This window comes from Gavia stellata, chromosome 6 (assembly GCF_030936135.1).
Source record: "Gavia stellata isolate bGavSte3 chromosome 6, bGavSte3.hap2, whole genome shotgun sequence".
NCBI lineage: Eukaryota > Metazoa > Chordata > Aves > Gaviiformes > Gaviidae > Gavia > Gavia stellata.
In genome coordinates, this window is record NC_082599.1 from 53,703,206 (window position 1) to 53,720,644 (window position 17,439).

Consider the following 17,439-nt stretch of genomic DNA (forward strand, 5'->3'; position numbering starts at 1 on the left):
CTGCCTTGGGATAATCTGCTCGTTGGCACCATCAGCCCGTCCTGGTTTTCTCTCTGTCTTACGTGCTTGATCAATACCATCTAGTTTGCTGGAGCCGATGAAAGGGAGTGGAAGGAAACTGCGACCAGTGGCCCACGCACTGGCTTGGCTGGGACGGGAACCCAGCAAAGGTCTCACCTGGAGTCGGTCGGGGCGAGTACATCCGATTGGGATGACAATATTTGGGGATCCGGCGCAGGAAAACCAAGCGCACGATCAGCCTTAAGGAACCTTCTGTCCCAGCAGAAGGCACAGAACGAGGAAACGGCTGCTTTAAAAGTTGTGGATCTTTAAATTTGAATTTAAAATAGAAAATTGACACACGCACGCACGCGAAAAAAAAAAACCAAACCAAACAATTTATTTTCTTCCTTTCGACCATGTCTCCACTGATTCTTGCCTCGACAAAGCGAATAGCCTAGGGACCTTCTCGGGAGCATCCCCGGCCGTGTGACCTGCCCTCCCCCCCCCCCCCCCCCCGCCCAGGGCTCGGAGGAGCGGGGGGCGCACCCCGAAGCGCTCCCGCAGCCGGGGCCTCGCCCAGGAGCGGGGGCTGGGCTGCCCGACGGGGGGGGCGGCGGGGAGCACTCCGGAGGACCGGCCGCCCCCTGCGCACCCCGCGGGCGGGCAGGGCAGGGCAGGGCAGAGCCCTCCCCTCCCTCCCTCCTCCTTCTTCTCCTCCTCCTCCTCCTCCTCCTCCTGCCCGCCTCCGCCCCCTCCTCCGCGGCCGGGCCGGGCCGGGGCCCTTGACGTGTCCCGCCGCCGATTGGCCGCCGGCCGATAGGATCTCCGCGGCCCCGCGTTAAGGCGGGGGAGCGCGCAGCGCCGGGCGCAGAGCGCTGCCGCCCGCCCGGTAACCCCGCTCCGCTGCCCCCCCGGTACTCCGGGCCGAGCCCAGCCGAACCGCGCCGCTTCTCCGCCGGCTGGCCATGGAGTACACGCCGCCCCCCAAGCCGCAGCTCTCCTCCCGGGCCAACGCCTTCTCCATCGCCGCCCTCATGTCGAGCGGCAGCTCCAAGGACAAGGAGTCCCCCGAGAGCACCATCAAGCCGCTGGGTGAGTGGGGACGGGGGTGGCCGCGGGGCTCCCGTCCGTCCGTCTGTCTGTCCCCGGCGGAGCCCGCTTTCCGCTCAGGCTCACCCTCCTCAACGCTCCGGCAGCCGGGTCGGGCAGCGGCGGGTTCCCCCCTCGGTACCCGCCGCCGTTTTCAGGCGAGGCTGTTGGTAGCACAAACAATTTTCTAAATTCCTCCAGCTTCAATTACGCCGCTTATTTATCCAGCTTCGCCATTCGTAGAATAATCTCACACCCTAAGGTAGTTACGTCTCTCTTCGCTGCTATGAAATCAGCCTCTTAAATACTTATTGCAAATCTTCTATGTTTTTGAAGTCAAATAAGAGAATCTCCGGTATCGTGCCTAGGTCTACAAGGGGTAGTAAAACTTGTACGTAGACTCGAAAATCCCTTTGCTCCACAGCTTCTCGATGTAGGTTTATATAGACTGTTTCACTCTACATCGACCGGGAGGATTTTTATTGTAATTCCTCGCGAGTTTCGAGTAAGCGATTTCGCTTCTCTTCGGTTGCCTCGATTCAGATTCCCGAAGGCTTTTAAGAAAAATGAGCATCTTCCCTTCCTCCCTCCCAATTTCTGCTGCTTGTGGTCCTTGCATGCATCCAAGAGTTCACAGAAAACTACGGGAAAAAAAAAAAAAAGCTAGAAAAAGTGTATTGAGCTTTCAGGGTGCCAGCTAACATTACAGCCACGCTTACAGGAATTTGGAAAAGGCAGCTCTCTGTGTCTGCTCCATCTAATCAACTGACTCAATAGGTTTCACGTAGTCCGGGGATTCATTGTAAACTTTATTTTTTAGTCTAGGCGATAACGTAGGCCGGGAATGTTGTAGTATTGCCGTTTGACATATTTACACGGTCTTGAGTTAAATGTAGCTAGTTTTCTTTCTTTTTCTTTTTTCTGAAAACGCTCGTTCAATTAATTTCACGATTTTTTTTTAACTCCTTGCCCCACGCCATTCGATCAGAACTCGAAGGGAAACGACTGCCTGCAACTCGGCTTTCACTAACCGGAGACCGGGGCGCAACCCGTCTCCGCAGGGCGCATTTGCGCGCCTCCCGTTCCTCGGCGGCGGATCCGCCGCCGCATCCCGCTGCCGCAGCGCGGGGCCGGGGCAGAGACCCGCGCGGCCCCGCTCCCTCCCGTCCTCTCCTTCGGCTGCAGCTCCCGCCGGAGCCGCCGAAGCCTCCCGGGGCTTCCAGGGGGGGAGCGCCGGCGGGAGCCCGCCGCGGCGGGCGGCCAGCGCCGGCGGCAGCTACCGCACCCGCGCAGCCAGCGCCTCCGCGCAGGTTGCGTGGCCGCGCGGGGCCTGTTTCTCCAACGGAGTGTGTTCGGCCTCGGCAAACCGGCCGGGAGGCCGGGCAGACCCGGCTCTCCGGGCGGGTGAGCCCGCGCCTGGCGCTGCGTTAATGTTACGAGCTCGCTTCCCCGCGGAGGAAGCGCGGAGTCTGCGCGGCCGCGCTCGGGCTCTTCCCGTGTTACGCGCTCTGTCAGCGGCGCAATTTAGGAGCAGCCGCCCGCGCTCCCCCGGCCCGCAGCAGCCCCCCGGAGCCGAGCGCTCCCCTTTTAATGAGAATTAGTGACCTTTCCATGGAAACCCTCGGTTGGGGGGGGGGGGGGGGGCAGCGCGCAGGGCCCGCCCTGCCCCTCCGCGCCCCGCGGAGCGGGCAACAGCCGCGCGGCGATGCGGCCGGGGCCGCGCTGCCCCCCGCCGCCCCCCCCGGACATCTCTCCCCGTGCGCCTTCGGGGAGGGACGCTCTGCCCGGAGCTTATCTCCAAAAATCACTCCCCTCCGCCCTCAAACGATGAGCTGACGCCTAAGAAACAGCGCGGATCTGGGGAGGGGGGGGGGTAGCTGAACGATAAATGCCTCTTTTTTTTTTTTTTTTTTTTTTTGAGAAAATAGTTTTACTCGGCGGTCGCCCCGTCCTGGCTGAATCCCCTCTCTCTTTCCCCCCCAACCCCTGCAGAACAATTCGTTGAGAAATCCTCTTGCGCCCAGCCTTTGAGTGACTTATCCAGCCTGGACCCTCACGGGGATTTTAGCACCAGCCCTTCGTCCCTCTGCACCGAGCCCCTCATCCCCACCACCCCCATCATCCCCAGCGAGGAGATGGCCAAAATCTCCTGCAGCCTGGAGACCAAAGAGCTCTGGGACAAGTTTCACGAGCTGGGCACGGAGATGATCATCACCAAATCCGGGAGGTAAGGCTGGGCAGCCCCGGGGCGGCCGGCTGAAATCAAACCGGGGGGGCCCGGCGGCTGCGTGGGAATGGTGTTTCCCCAATAATTCGGTCTGTGCCTAAAAGCTCCTTCGAGCGGTGATTTTTTTTTTTTTTTTTTTATTGCGGGCTGGGTTGGTACAGACACAGGGAAACGCGGGGTGGTGGGGAAGTAACTCACTCAGGGCTTGGTTGGGTTTGCTTTTCTCTTCTCTCGGTTGCAAATACTGCGCGAAAGAATCGCAGGCTTTCTCCTCGCCCCGGACCGTGCCGCTTCTTCAGCAAAGCTTTTGGGGTTTGGGTCAGTCAAATGCCGTTTGCGGGAGCCAAGTGTCTTGTCGGGTTTTGTAATCCCCAAAGTTACTTGTTCCTAACGTAGTTCCCTGATATTTTTTTTTTTCTAACCAGCGAGCTCTACCAGGATGTGTTTTAAAAAATAATAAAAAAGAGTGCGTCTAAAATCTGCAATTTGAAGTTCAAAATTTTGAACTGTTTAAAGTTATTTATTTCTGGTCTACGGCATAACTGTACATTTTGAAGTTGCGTTTTTGTCAAAATTTAAGTGAACAAAGGAAAGTTTAGTTTTGAAAATTCATCTCGGAACTATCGCGAGCAGGCTTAAAAGAACATGCATCCAAAATATGTGAGAATTTTAACAGAAATAATTTCTGCAGTATTTCCCTAACACTAGTGTGGATCCCATTAAAAAAAAAATCAATGTTTCTAAGGACTTATGTACCTTAGGTACAACTGTTTTCTGAAATCGTTGTGTACTTTTAAATAACGGGCAAAAACACATTTCTCCTTTACTTTTTCACTTTTACCATTTTTTTCTTTTTGCTTCCAAAAAATCGTTCTGATTTCAAGCTGCTCTTTCTGTGCACATTAGAGATACACAGGATTTAACTTCTATCATGCTGAAGCAGAATCGGTAGATGCTTTAATTTTTTTTCAGGTGGTTTAAATATAATTCTTACTTCCAGCAGCTTTTCAGAAGCTCTCTTATTTCTCTTCTCCAACCACGTATTTATTTTCTGATTTGCCTTTATTTCAGGAGAATGTTTCCTACGATCAGGGTTTCCTTCTCGGGAGTGGATCCTGAAGCCAAGTACATTGTGTTAATGGATATAGTTCCTGTGGACAATAAAAGATATAGATATGCCTACCACAGGTCTTCCTGGTTAGTGGCTGGAAAAGCTGACCCTCCGCTCCCTGCAAGGTTTGTAGATTTTACTGCTGGCCTTTTCTTTTATTTTCTTTACTTTTTAATTTTCTTTTCCTTCCAGAAATACCTGCTATTAATTTTTCCATGCTGTTTGCAAACAGTGCTCTGAGACTTTTGAGTTTGTGCTCAACAAAGTTGATTGCAAAACTCTGATTAATTTCTGTGATGCAGAATCGGGCCTCAAATCTCTGCTTGAGGCTTGATTTATACTGAACGTTCCAAGGCATGCAGGATTTGGCTAAAGGCTCTTTTATATATATATATATATATATATTTTTTTTTTAAATTAAGTTTGCCTCAATTCAGATAAGAAAGCTTTAAAAAAAAAAAAGAAATAATTGATTTGTCTCTTGGGTTTGCCCCCCTCCCCAGCATTTGACTGCATAATTTAAAGCAACCCAGGCACCACTAGCCAAGTCCAAGTAGAAATACTACATTACAGTTCAATGCTCTTTATGCTTGAAATGATATTAGTTCTTGATAACGTATCCAGTGTTTTCTAACTAATAATTTTACTCTTGCTTTTAGTCATCTCTTAGACAGCAGGCAAAGTACAGATCAGTTCTACAGCACAGAGATTTAATTTTTTTTGTTAAGAAATCATCACATTTTCTGAGGCGTTAGGAAAAAATCAAGTAAATTCCCCTCCCTTCTATACAGGAACAAAATGCTGTAAAAAATTAATTTCTAAAATCATTCCGTTAATGTAATTAAGGACTGACTTCTTTCAGCATGGGGAAACTGAGGCTGTAGCACTAGGCTGTAGGGTAGGAGGGCGCTTCAGCAGAGACCCACACTTCATCGTATTCAGCCCAGCACTTCAGTACGTACTTAAGTCCCCAAGTCCAGTAAGACTGAAGCACATGTCGAACGGCTTTGCTGAGTCAGAGCCGGAGATATGGAAATAACGCGGATGCCTCTCTGGCTTCAAAGAAACTTTTCGTGGAGGGATCTGCGCAGGCACACAGATCCGCTCCAGGTGGCTTAGCCTGGGGTTAAGAACTTGCTTATTACAGAGACAGAAATTAGAAGTGAAACACAAGAAATGGAAGCACATTTTTTTTTTGTGTGTGTGAGTATAGGGACCAAATCCTGCACGCTTTCCTCATATAAATAGTTCATCTGAAATCTTGCTGACTGCTGATCTCTGGAAGGCAGCTCAGGGAAGTAAACAAACAAAAAGCGCATGCAGAGAAGCTGTGATTAAAGACAGCAACCTAGGAGTTATGTCGGCTTTGTTTTCATGGCCAAAAACTCCTTCTTGCAATGTGGTTAACGTCTGAGGGCTTCATTTGACGTATTGTAATGGGCACTGATCAAAACCCAAAGAAAAAACACGGATCCTGCTCCAAAGGAGTCAGCACCAAAAGAAGAAATAAGGCAAGGACAGAAATAGTTTTAAGGCAGGGTTCTCCCCTTTTTTTTTTTTTCTGTTTAAGTGTCTTTTGGAATACCTTTAAATAGATTGCTAATTCACACTCTATCTGGCATAGACTAGTTCAATGAGGAAATACTGACAAGAATGTAAGACGAGACTGCTTCTTGGAATAATTAGCAACTGCCCTACTGATTGTTTTAGAGCTGGGGTCAAACCTTATTGGAGTTTAATATCTATTACCATTGTGCTGTGGTAGCTCTTTAATGTCCCCATCAGATCAGTACCCGTATGTGTAAGCGTATACCTGTGCTGTTTCCTTTTCAGGACGCTTAGCCAAAAGACCATTGACCATAGGATGGGCATAGATTACTTGTTCTTTGTATGAACGGTACTTACATATACATTTATGCACTTTCTCCTTCTTACGCTCCTGTTTGGTGAGAAAAAGGATGTCAAGAGGTTCAGCGTGCCAATATTTGCATTACTAGCGCTTTTTCTGGAGTGTTAATGCATCTTTTGAGGCGGGAGGCCTCAGTCTTGCTCAAACAGATTAAAAGTAGTACTCCTCCCATCGCGAAACGGGTTTGGTCCTGCTCCGGTAAGAGGAGCCCTTAATGAAGTTATCACTCATGATTTTTTTGTCTTCTAAACACATGGTTTTAGCTCTCCTTACTTGAGCGGTGTAGGCATGCTGAGCATCTGGGTGCTGGTACCAAGGTGCTAAGTCCCTGTGCACATCACTCCTTGCATCTGCATAGGCACGATGGCATCAGGGGAGTTATTCAGGAGTCACATTATGCATGGGTGTAAGACTTTGCAGGATCAAACCCGTTAGATGTTTTGCTCTTTCCTTTATAAAAATAACTTTCAACGCTAAGACAACTTGTTTTTTTCAAAATTAATAAGTATTCTGTGATTCGGTTTGAAAGATTAGCCCTTCAGGGAACTTTCTACAAAAACCAGTTTTATCCCCGTCTTCCTGCTGTCAACGTTTAAGACAAGTTTATGTTGCAACGAACACTTAAATAAAAATACTTCTCAGAGAGTCTTTTGTAAATCTTCTAAAGTGCTATCAGGGGATAGAATTCCTATGTGATATTTTATGTTTGTTCTTCCAAATTGCTCAGACTGTGTGAAACATCAGTTTAATAAGTTTCAGCATGTACCTTTATTCGTTCCTCTTCCTTTTTTCACCTCCTTTCTTTCACTCAGAAAAGTCTGTCGCTTATTTACTGTATTTAGCTACAATCATTCGTTTAATGAAGTTATAGTGTTTACCTACTTACACAGAACTCTGGGTAGGAAACCTTCAAAAAGTATTATATTTTACAAATTATTTGAGACATTAAGGTAATTAAAAGCAGCACGCGCAGGGCTTGTAGGACCAGACCAACTGTTAAATTAAATAGAAGGAAAGCGGTGTCGCATTCCAAAACATGCAAGAAGGAAGCAGTACCTAAACCTTGCATATATCGTGAAACATTATATACTGTGGAGCAAATTCACATCCAAATATGGCTCTTAAAGCCATTGCGAATTGAAGCAGCAGCCCCTCGCATCTGGCCGGCCTTAGGCAGCAGAGCCTGCACGGATTTCTGGGGGAGCCTCGTGTGCCACGCTGGAATGTGCACGTTTATTTCTCTAACTCCTTTGCTCGTGCGCGCTCGCAGTCTCCTCGACGACTTCCACTTCAGAGAGCGATATGTCTCGTTTTCAACCCTCTTCTCCAGAGCATACAAGCTCAGGCTGGAGAAGTGTGTGGATAGGTGTAGTTCACCAGGTGGAACCATGTCTTGCGGTGGGATCGACGGCGTGTAGCAAATCGGTAAAGAAAAACAAGGTCTATTAATACATTTGCGTAACTGATAGTCAGGTGCCCATCCTTCAGCAACTTTCCAGTTAGCAGGCACTTTCTAGTTTGAAAGCAGTGCCAAGCATTAACTGGCTATGGTGTAAAACAATTGTGCTCATTCCCCAGCACATATTTGAAATAGTTTGGCTTTTTGGTCCCAATTAGCCTAACCTTGTGGAGCCTGACACTCTGTGATCACAGTGAACATTATTAGCTATCCAGACATTCAAAATCAGGAGCCAGGCTCAAAAAAAAAAAAAAAAAAAAAAAAAAAATCACAAGACTGGCCGAAATGTTGTGGTACATGTTTGGGGTGTGGTTTTTTTGTTTTGCCTTCTCTAATTCAGGGCTCTAAAGGTCAAGATTTTCAGTTTTTTACAGGAAGGCAAAGTTAATTTTCTTTAAATGAGACGTAAAATTCTTTTGGCGTAACAGGATTCCAGGTCTTGGGTTTTCAGATACATCACAGTTTTTTATGAGCCTCACAGTGCAATCAGCAGAGTCAACAGCAGTGAGGATATCTGTATGCTAGGAATATTTTGTTGCGACAGGAACCGTGGCTCAGCATCCCTCCCGTGGACACAGCTGTACCAGCCAAGCTGTGCTTCGGATCAATGTAAGGAAAACATACTGCACATCTGAAGTGAGCTGCTTGGTGAAACTTCAGTTTCACTGTGTCTTGGGGATTCTGCTGGCAAAACCAGAGAGTGCAGGATCAAATCTCCTTCCTCGTTGAGCAACAGAGCTGTGCTCCCTGGAGTCTTTAGTACGGGCATTCCTTGATTAGGGATCAGCGTAGTCTATCGGAGAGTTATGCCCCATCATTTAGTGGTTTTTCCTTTCTCCTCTTGCCTAACCAAAATTGTAGCTCAACAACAACAACAAAATCTTTCTAACCTGGCATCTCAGTGCTGCCCCACCCGCCTAATGGAAGAAATCCATCCGTGTTGCCAAAGACATCACCCAAAATGACAGGCCCTCAGCGAGTGATAACCGACACTGACAGAAGCAGACCAGGTCTGGTTTGCACTAGCTGAAGGTCTAGTTCAGCTCTTAATTCACTATCACAAAAGAACATTTGAGTTAAGTAATTTTCAGCAATACATTATTCCTATTAAAAAAGTGTTTTTAAATAGCCTGGCACTTGTAATTAGTCTAGTCATAATGTATATATCATTGTATCTACATGTCTTCTGTGCTTCCTTCTGCTTAATTTTCCAAGTGGTGGATTGTTAATTACAGAGCTGCAATTAATTTTTTCATGTCAGACCACTGTGCTGGACTGCAGCCTTCAACCTCTTATAAACAGACGTCACCACAGCTAACGTGTGATCCAGTGCAGGTTAAAATCATTATCACGGCTTAATGTTACATATAAAGAAAAATGCATTTTTATCTACATTCCCCCATTATCTCTCTAATGACACCATGTTTTTTCTCTCGGAGCTGTAGTCATTGTTATTTTAAGTGCTTGTTAGCACAGCTGTGGGGAAAGACATGATCAATTTTTCATTTGGGAAAAGACACAGCAGCAAATGTTAGTTAATGTCTCCATTTTAGATAACTAGATAAAATAATAGGTATGGTTAGAGAGCAATCTAGCACTGGGACATGGGATTCTTCATTGTGTTCCAGTGAATTAAACAACTCGAGTCATCTGCTTTACTGTCTTTCATTAATGGCCGTATTTCAGGCATTCATTAATTTGGGGGAGATTGTGTCTTGTTTGAGCAGCAGCTCTGTATTACCCTAAGCTCTCAGGAAATCCACATCCATAAAACCACTGCATATCCTGAAAGCGAGATATGATGGGCTTTTAAATTTCATGTGGAAGTGGTGCCCATGCACAAGCCAAGAGGTGAGATTTTTCTTATGAGCAAGCCTTTTCCCTGTGTTTTTTAGGTTGTACGTGCACCCTGACTCCCCATTCACGGGAGAGCAACTGCTGAAGCAGATGGTATCCTTTGAAAAAGTCAAACTCACCAACAACGAGCTGGATCAGCACGGCCATGTGAGTAGCCTTCCTTCTGGGAAAGGGTAAAGGAACTGCCGTAGGGGAATTGCTCGCTTGTGCCACAGGGCTAAGCTTGTGGGAGAGAGACTGCAATGGGGAAAGGCTGCCGTGGCCGTGACCTTACACCTCTCTTGGCCAGCCCTTCGTACCGCAGTGGCGGAGGATGCTGTGTGAAGCTTAAACGTTGGGTTTTAATCTCAGTTGTAGAGGAACAGGTGACTCCAGAAATCAGGGGTTTTACCTTTCGTAAGGTAGAGCCCAGGACAAAGCAAGTGTTCAAATTATGCTCCTATTGCTGTCAGAGGCAGAACATCCACTGGGGACAAGTTCAGGGTGCAGTCAAGCATCAAAGCGAGGGAGAGAAGGGAGGCAGGTGAGCTTTTTGTCATGCTTCTGCCTGCATTTTGCTGTGACATGGCAGTATGCTCTACCACGTGCGCTGGCTAGCAAGATCACGTGCTTTTCCATGTGTGCTTGGAAGCTCCCTCTCGTTACAGGCAATCTATTAGGGTTAGGTCCATCAATAAGGGCTCTTGTACATCCAGAGTCAATGCAGCATGGACGTAGAGTCAGCAGAAAAAACTCATGTGACACCAAAGCAAGGGCGATCAAATCATAAAAATAAGCGTGCCTCAGTCGCCCTTGAAATAACTGTAGGCTACCTGCAAGTTGAGGTGCCACAGGGTGGACTTGGGTCTCTAAAGGAAACAGGTCCCGGCTCTGATCGGTACCAGTTTGTTGTCACAAGCCCTGAGGCTGGTAAATAGGATGCAGAGCTGCTGGCCATGGGTTCCCGCTATGCTCCATCAGCGGGGACAACTCCTTTAGCTACCTGACCGTCTAAGGGTAGGTGGTAAGAAAAAGTGTCATCCATCCTGTTCCCTTCCCCAAAAGTGTCTGTAAAGTGCAGGAACAGCTTGGTAGTGCCTCTGGATTGCAAAGGAAGAGCTAAAGGTGTTGTCTCTGGGCTTGGCGGTTCCCCAGGCGAAGGCTGAAGGAGCAGGAGGATGGATTTGAAAGGGTTGTTGGTTGAGAAGGGGGCAGTTTAGAAGAACGAGCAGGAAGGCAGTGTTAGTAAACAAGGTGTCGGGAAGAGAGGAGTGATATTGAACTCTGAAGCATGTGGAGGGGTAACTAACCTGTAAAGCTGAATAATTGTGGCGTACGCGGTGTCAGAAATCCCTCCCCTAGCGTGCTATTCATTGCCGTTTCCGACTGCGTGAGGCAGCGGCCGTTTGTCTGAGCTGTGTTCTGTGCAAAGGCTTCTCATCCGAAAGAGAATTTTTGCTCATTTCAAGACCTAAGAATTGAAGCACAGCCATGATCATTTAAAATACATCCTGGGAACAACAACAACAACAAAAGTAGTTAAAAAAAACAAACGAAAACAAAAGAACGCCCAGATAGATGCCTCTGTGTTGTTCTTTTGTAAAGATCTGTCTGTGGGTATATTTTTCTTGAATCTGGTTCCCACCGTTTTTCCCTTCCTGGCTAGCAGAGAATGTCTTTTTTTTTTTTTTTCCCCTCTCTTTTATTTCATAATCTGAAGAAGGGCAAAGCTGAAGATTTGTGGGCTCTATCACCGAGTGATGATAGAGCAGTATACATGCACATTTAAAAAGAAGCATTTTTCATCATAACAGGGGCCATGTGTGCCTCTAATAAAGGGCTCGCAGCAGTATATTGCAAACTAGTTAGGAGCAGTGCAGTTCCCAGAAGCCCAGATGAGTATAAAAAAGAAGTAGGTCTGAGAAGCTGTCGGGAACAGAGACATGTGACAGAGCAAGAAGACGTAATCGTCTCAAATGCAGGCAGTGGGAGAAAATGATCCATAGTGTTTGAGATGCGGCCTCCTGATTAACTTTCCAAGAAGCGGCAGAGGTGGATCCCATTCTTTACGCGAAGGCTTTGGACAGCCGAAGTCGATGGAAAGGTTTTGCGTGTTCAGTTAAGAATAAGCCCCGAAGGCTTGATCCTGCGTTGAGATTTGCGTGGCAGGTGTTACGCCTTCACGGAGCACTCCCTTTTTAATATCTTGTGGTTTTTTATGTTTCGAATTAGGGCGTCAGGTTTTATGCCTTGCCTTATTGAAGCTATGTAAATACCATCATTGGATGCTCAGTAGAATTAAGGAATTCATTCATTCTCTGGAGCCTTTAAGGAGGGCTCGCTGTGCTATGGCCAATGGCATTTCTGAGCTCCCGTGTACTAAGAGAAGGGGAGAATTGAATTGCCTCCTGAAACCTCTCCCTTCAGTTTGCAAGAGCCCTTCTTCACTGACGGGATCTTTTTAATTGACCTGCTAAAATCTTAGTTATGTTTGATAAGGCATGTTGGTTCCTGAGGAAGTTTTAATGACCGAAAAGACACCTTTACACGCTGGTTATAGGTAGAGAAGCTGGATCCAACCTGATTCCAGTTTGTTCTAGCTGCTTGCTTTCTCCATCCTCCAGAAGACAGTTTTGGTTGTTAAGGTAATTGTGGTGTTTTATTTGTAGGGTGGTTCATTTCCTGAAAAGGAATCTGAAGAGAGGCATTCGTTTGTTCTAGCATTTGTTTGTTTTCTCTTACTCCGAGACTTTTGGATTTGGCAAGCATCTCTGCTTGTGTATCTTCAGGAGCGTGCATAACCCCATAGCTATGTACATATTCCCCCCAAGCATCAGGCAGAAGTCTTATCTCTGTGTGCATGACATACAGCTTGCTCCATGGAAACACTTTCAGATATCCTTACCAGAGGAAGGAAATGGCTCCTGTCTCTGGATTTTTACACAGCCGAGAGAGTAATTCCCATTTTTCTGGTTGTGGAACATCTATGAACGTGATGATTTTTTTTCCAGATTTCTGGTGATGTTTTTCACACACACTGCTTCTTTTGGGACTTTTGGTTGCACTTATTTGGGGTGGCATCGTTTCTGGTGAGGTGAACCATGAGTGTATATATTATTGTAATTGCTTTTCTGGTATTTACAATAGCAAAACTCAAACACGTGAATATTTGCAAAAGCAAAAACAAAGGTGTGAACACGGCCAACAAGTAACTGTGAAAGCAGGGCGTTCAGAATAGCCACAGGGAGCTACGCCCAACTGTTTTTTTTTTTTTCAAAGTTGTCCTGGCAGAAGTTAGGAACCTCCATGCTTTTAGAAAGCAAACTTTGCCTGGTAACACTCTTTGGTCAATGTGGAAGTCGCATTCACAGCATAGTTCCTGAATTCAAAGTCACTTCGGGGATTTCGCAGCTGGCATCCAGATTGCCTCTGGTGACCGGTCTGTAGCCACTGGGAGCCAGATGCCTACAATCCCATCTGACCTTACAGCAAGCAGGATCCTGTAAGGACGGATCCCGGTCATCTCCCCTGCTGCAGGCTGTCAGCACCAAGGCAGATGGGGTGGTTGAGGGCTTGTGACCACGCTGGACTGCCAGTAAGAGTGTGCCAGGGGGCTGCCGTAAGTATACGTGCATCTCATGTTTCTCTCGGGGCACACGAGCGTGAGTATCGCAGAGCTGGCATTAGGGATTTTCTGATAGCTAGACCATGCGGGTGGGGGACTGCTTGGACTTTGAGACCACCCTTGGGGGCTACTCTGTGAGATGCACCCTGTGTATCCAACTTCTTTAGGCTGTTTTGATGGTCCTTACATAAGAAGTTGCACGGATATTAAGGGGTAGCTTTGTGCAGTATCCTGCTGACTTTAGTATCAGTGAGTACTGCAACATCGGCAGCCTGTGCAGGGATGCAGAGGGAGCACTACATACACAGACCCCCACGAAAAGGACATAGCGACCTTAACCTTGGCCATGGGTCTTTCATGACCTCCTGGCTACATTTGGTACTTGTTCTGTACCTGAATGACCCGACTTGCCTCTGGTGGGAAGGCGCAGGTAGAGCATGGTGGCAGGGGATATTATCCACGTGCACTTTTGGTTTCGGAAAACTTTCATAAAGGATTACGTGGTTTTGTTTGAGAAACGGAGTTTCTTCACCACAATTTGCATTCACAGAGGAGTGAAAGGAAAGGGCATGTGTGGGAGCTGCTCTGTCACAGCTTTTTCCTCCTTCCGCTCGGCTGCTGCTCAGATGTAATGCCTTGGTGTGGATATCGTGGCCATGAAAGGCAATGGGAAGCGCCGAGCAATGTGGGCCAACCCCTCAGTAAGCTCATCACCATCCACACACCACTCTTTAAAATGTCTGTTCCAGCTGCTTACAGCAGCCCAAGTGACTAGGCTGGTAAGACAAAATTTTACAAAGAGAGGGAAATGTGCTGAGGATATTAATGGCAAGGTCAATGGCCACGGTGTATGTGCATATATAAAATGGTGAAGTGATTTGAGAAAGGACCTGAGCTGGTAAAAGCGGGCATGCAACACTTTCAGGACGATGGCTCCCCATCACTGTAATGACCTTCTTGTCGCTGTGTGCACCCCCCAAAGTCACAGCGTGAATCATAGTAATATTTGGCCAAGAAGGAGCAGCAAAGAAAACGCTGATGGAAATCTTAGCCATGACAAAGCTGTGTCTAAGCTCCCCACTCCAATGCAACGTGCAACCTTTCTTCTTGACTGAGTTAGCATGAAATACTGCACCACTTCTGCTGTGTTTCAGCTGAAGTTAACGCTTCCCGAGGAATGCACATTAGCTATTCCAGATGTACGGAGCTGGCTGTAACGTCATTATGGCCCCTGCAAAATAGAACCACCCACACCATTGCCAATTTCGTCTTGTGACTGTGATTATATCCAAAACAAGGACTGGTGCGAGCCGAGCTCTGTATTTAATTCTTATATTGTAATACTGTGGTTAGAGGCAGCCAAACAGGCCTCCAGCCAGTGGTAACTGAAGCAAGTGGGACTCTCGGTTTGACTCCAGTGAACGTTGGAGTAGGTTAGTTGGTACATTAGGTTTAGAATTATTTTGGGAGCTCGTAAACAGTTATTAATGAGGGGAAAACGGCAAAACTTGGTCATTTTGAGGTTCTGTACTGGTTTCCCTCCTTGCTCTCATTTTCAGTAGTCTGCGGTGAAGAGCATCTACGAAGCAGTGTGCTTTAAAGGTCTGCCACAGTAAAAGGATCTGGGGAGTTTTATTTTTGGTCAGCCGGTTTGTGCTTTTACTGGTGGTGTTTTTTTGATTGGGTTTTATTATTTTCTGTTTTTTTGAGGGGTTCCTGGCTGTTTTCATTCTGCACCTGCATATTTTTGGAAGTGTGGATTCTCGGTCCTGAGCTTTCAAGAGTTACCTATTGACACTTGTAGCTGACACCTGCAAGCTGGGGCACATGCTAGCAATAACAAATTCTGTATGTAAAACACCTCACCTGTAGGAACAGCTATTTATGATTCAAAAAACATGTGCTCACCCGACAGCATAAGAGTGAGAGGAAACCAGCTCCTGGGGTGCCTGCTTTTCCACCTTCATTTTCTGGAACTGCCCAAAGGAGCTGGAGACTCTGCTCTGAAAATCAACCCCTGGCTCGTTAGAGCTCGGATGTCTCCCCTGCAGTGTTAATTGGATCTTTTTTCTCCCCTGCGGTTTTATAGCCTTCGAGGGTCCTGTCAACCTTCCTCTCAGGACGGTGCCTTCTCGCTCTTTCTTGCAGATCATTTTGAACTCCATGCACAAGTACCAGCCAAGGGTCCACATTATTAAGAAGAAGGATCACACGGCTTCTTTGCTAAATCTGAAATCAGAAGAGTTCAGGACATTTATCTTTCCAGAGACAGTTTTCACAGCTGTTACCGCCTACCAGAATCAATTGGTGAGTACAGTTGGTAATTTCCACTGATTTGGCCAAATCCCACCCTGCTGAAAACTCCCTTTTCCCCAATAAATGAGGAAACTTTCTGATATAACCTACCTTCCCATGCCAGTGTCTGTAGTGACCTTGCCCAGCCTAATTCCTATTCAGGAGTAATTCTTACATATATGGGTAGTGCTACTAACTTCAAAGGGCCATAAGGATTATCCATGGCAGTAAAGTTGGTATGAAAGAGGCTTTCATTTGTCTTCCCTTCTGTCTATACAAAGCTGTTTGCATATCATCATTTAGTCCTTTTCTAATTATAGCTTATTAAGGAACAGTTCTTATTTGCAGTGATCTTTCACGCCATGAGCTATTGGCTGAGAGATATTCTGGTTTGCACATGATGATTTCATGGGCTTAAAAAGTTGACTAATTAAGCTGTAAGGCTCAAACGTAAGGGAAATCACTCAGAGATATGCTTTTCAGAGGCTGCCCAGATTACATCCAGATGTTTGAATTTCGATTTGCATGCCAGTGAATAATATATACAAAATGGAGGAGATCATAACAATGGATGGCTAATGAGTAATTTTAGGAAGTATATAAACAATCGGAGAGCAGAGGCTCTGCTAGACAGTGGATAAGACTTTAATACTTAAGTCAGTGGAAATATGTTTTTGGCTTCAGAGTGTGTTTTAAGGGCTTAATGACTATGGCACTTCAAAAAAAACACCTCTTTCCCTCTCTAATTCTCCCAAGTTAAGAAAAATCTAAGTGCTGTCCAAACATGTGGGCAGGCAGCATCCCAGAGTCAATGTACCTGCTGGATTATTTAAAGAATTCTGCATTTCTTAATATGAAGCGAAAGTAATTAATTTCTAAATGTTATGAATAAAATGAAACTACTGCATAGGGGGCCAAAGAAGCTCTGAAGATAATACTAGTAGTATTAAGTCAGTCCTTATGACAGACCCCACATCCCACTTTGATATGAGGATGCATTGATTTTAAACTCAGGTTTGTATCTGAATGCTGCAGAAAATGCATTCAGCACCTGGCAAGCTCAGGAATATAATGTTTGGACAGGCGGTTAGATTTTTCCACTTAACTTTCTATAGAAACCAGCAAAATAGTAACAGGCACAAAACCAGCTAAACCTGGAATTTATTTCTGTAGGATGGATTTGTGTTTACTGACGATATTTACACCAGAGATGTTTCTAAACTAACCTTCCCCAAGCACATACATTGAGTCCTGGAAAATTTCTCAATGGAACATCTCCGGAACCCCTAGAGGTTGATGCTGTCATTTTATTTATGACTAATGAAAATGGAGCCTTTTTTCATTTTTGCCATTTCTTTCAGAACTGTTTTAAGGAGGGGTTGATTACATTTCTGGAGGTTATTAGATAAAAGCTAAATACATTACACTTTCAACAAACTATCTCATAATTTAAGATTTAAAGGGCATGCATTTATTTAAACAGCCAAACCACTGCCACAGAGTTGAATTGTAGGTCAGATTTCATTTTAAAATGCTTTCTAGCAGATGTTCTCTGATTGTTTGTGAGACAGTCTCTCAGGAAAAATATGGCCATAAATGATTGTGAGTCTCATCTGGCTTCGGTGGATACAAAAAGTTTCTCTTGTGATGTCATACCAAATCTTTAATATTAGGAAAATGGAAGTTTGATTGGTGAAAATGCGCTCAAGAGATGAATAGACATCCTTATTATTCTGCAGTGCAGTTGGCTCGGTGTGTTGGTGATCTAAGTCAATGGAACTAGTTAGAGCTTGTCTTTTTTCAAGGTAGTTTTCAAAATGCTGCCATAAAAACGTTCGCTGGACGTGAGGCACTAACCCGCCGCTCTCTGCAACTTCACTGTGAG

General features: G+C 46.1%; 1 protein-coding gene across 1 annotated transcript in view; it reads left to right on the plus strand.

Annotated features, from left to right (window-relative positions):
* Nucleotides 1–936: 936 nt before the first annotated feature.
* Nucleotides 937–17,439, plus strand: part of TBX20 (T-box transcription factor 20) — a 41,699-nt gene continuing 25,196 nt past the window's right edge. The window contains exons 1-5 of the mRNA XM_059818283.1: nt 937–1,095; nt 3,085–3,319; nt 4,391–4,555; nt 9,694–9,802; nt 15,408–15,566. Coding sequence (XP_059674266.1) covers nt 969–1,095; nt 3,085–3,319; nt 4,391–4,555; nt 9,694–9,802; nt 15,408–15,566 — 795 coding nt within the window. The 5' untranslated portion in view covers nt 937–968. The remainder of the gene's footprint in view (nt 1,096–3,084; nt 3,320–4,390; nt 4,556–9,693; nt 9,803–15,407; nt 15,567–17,439) is intronic.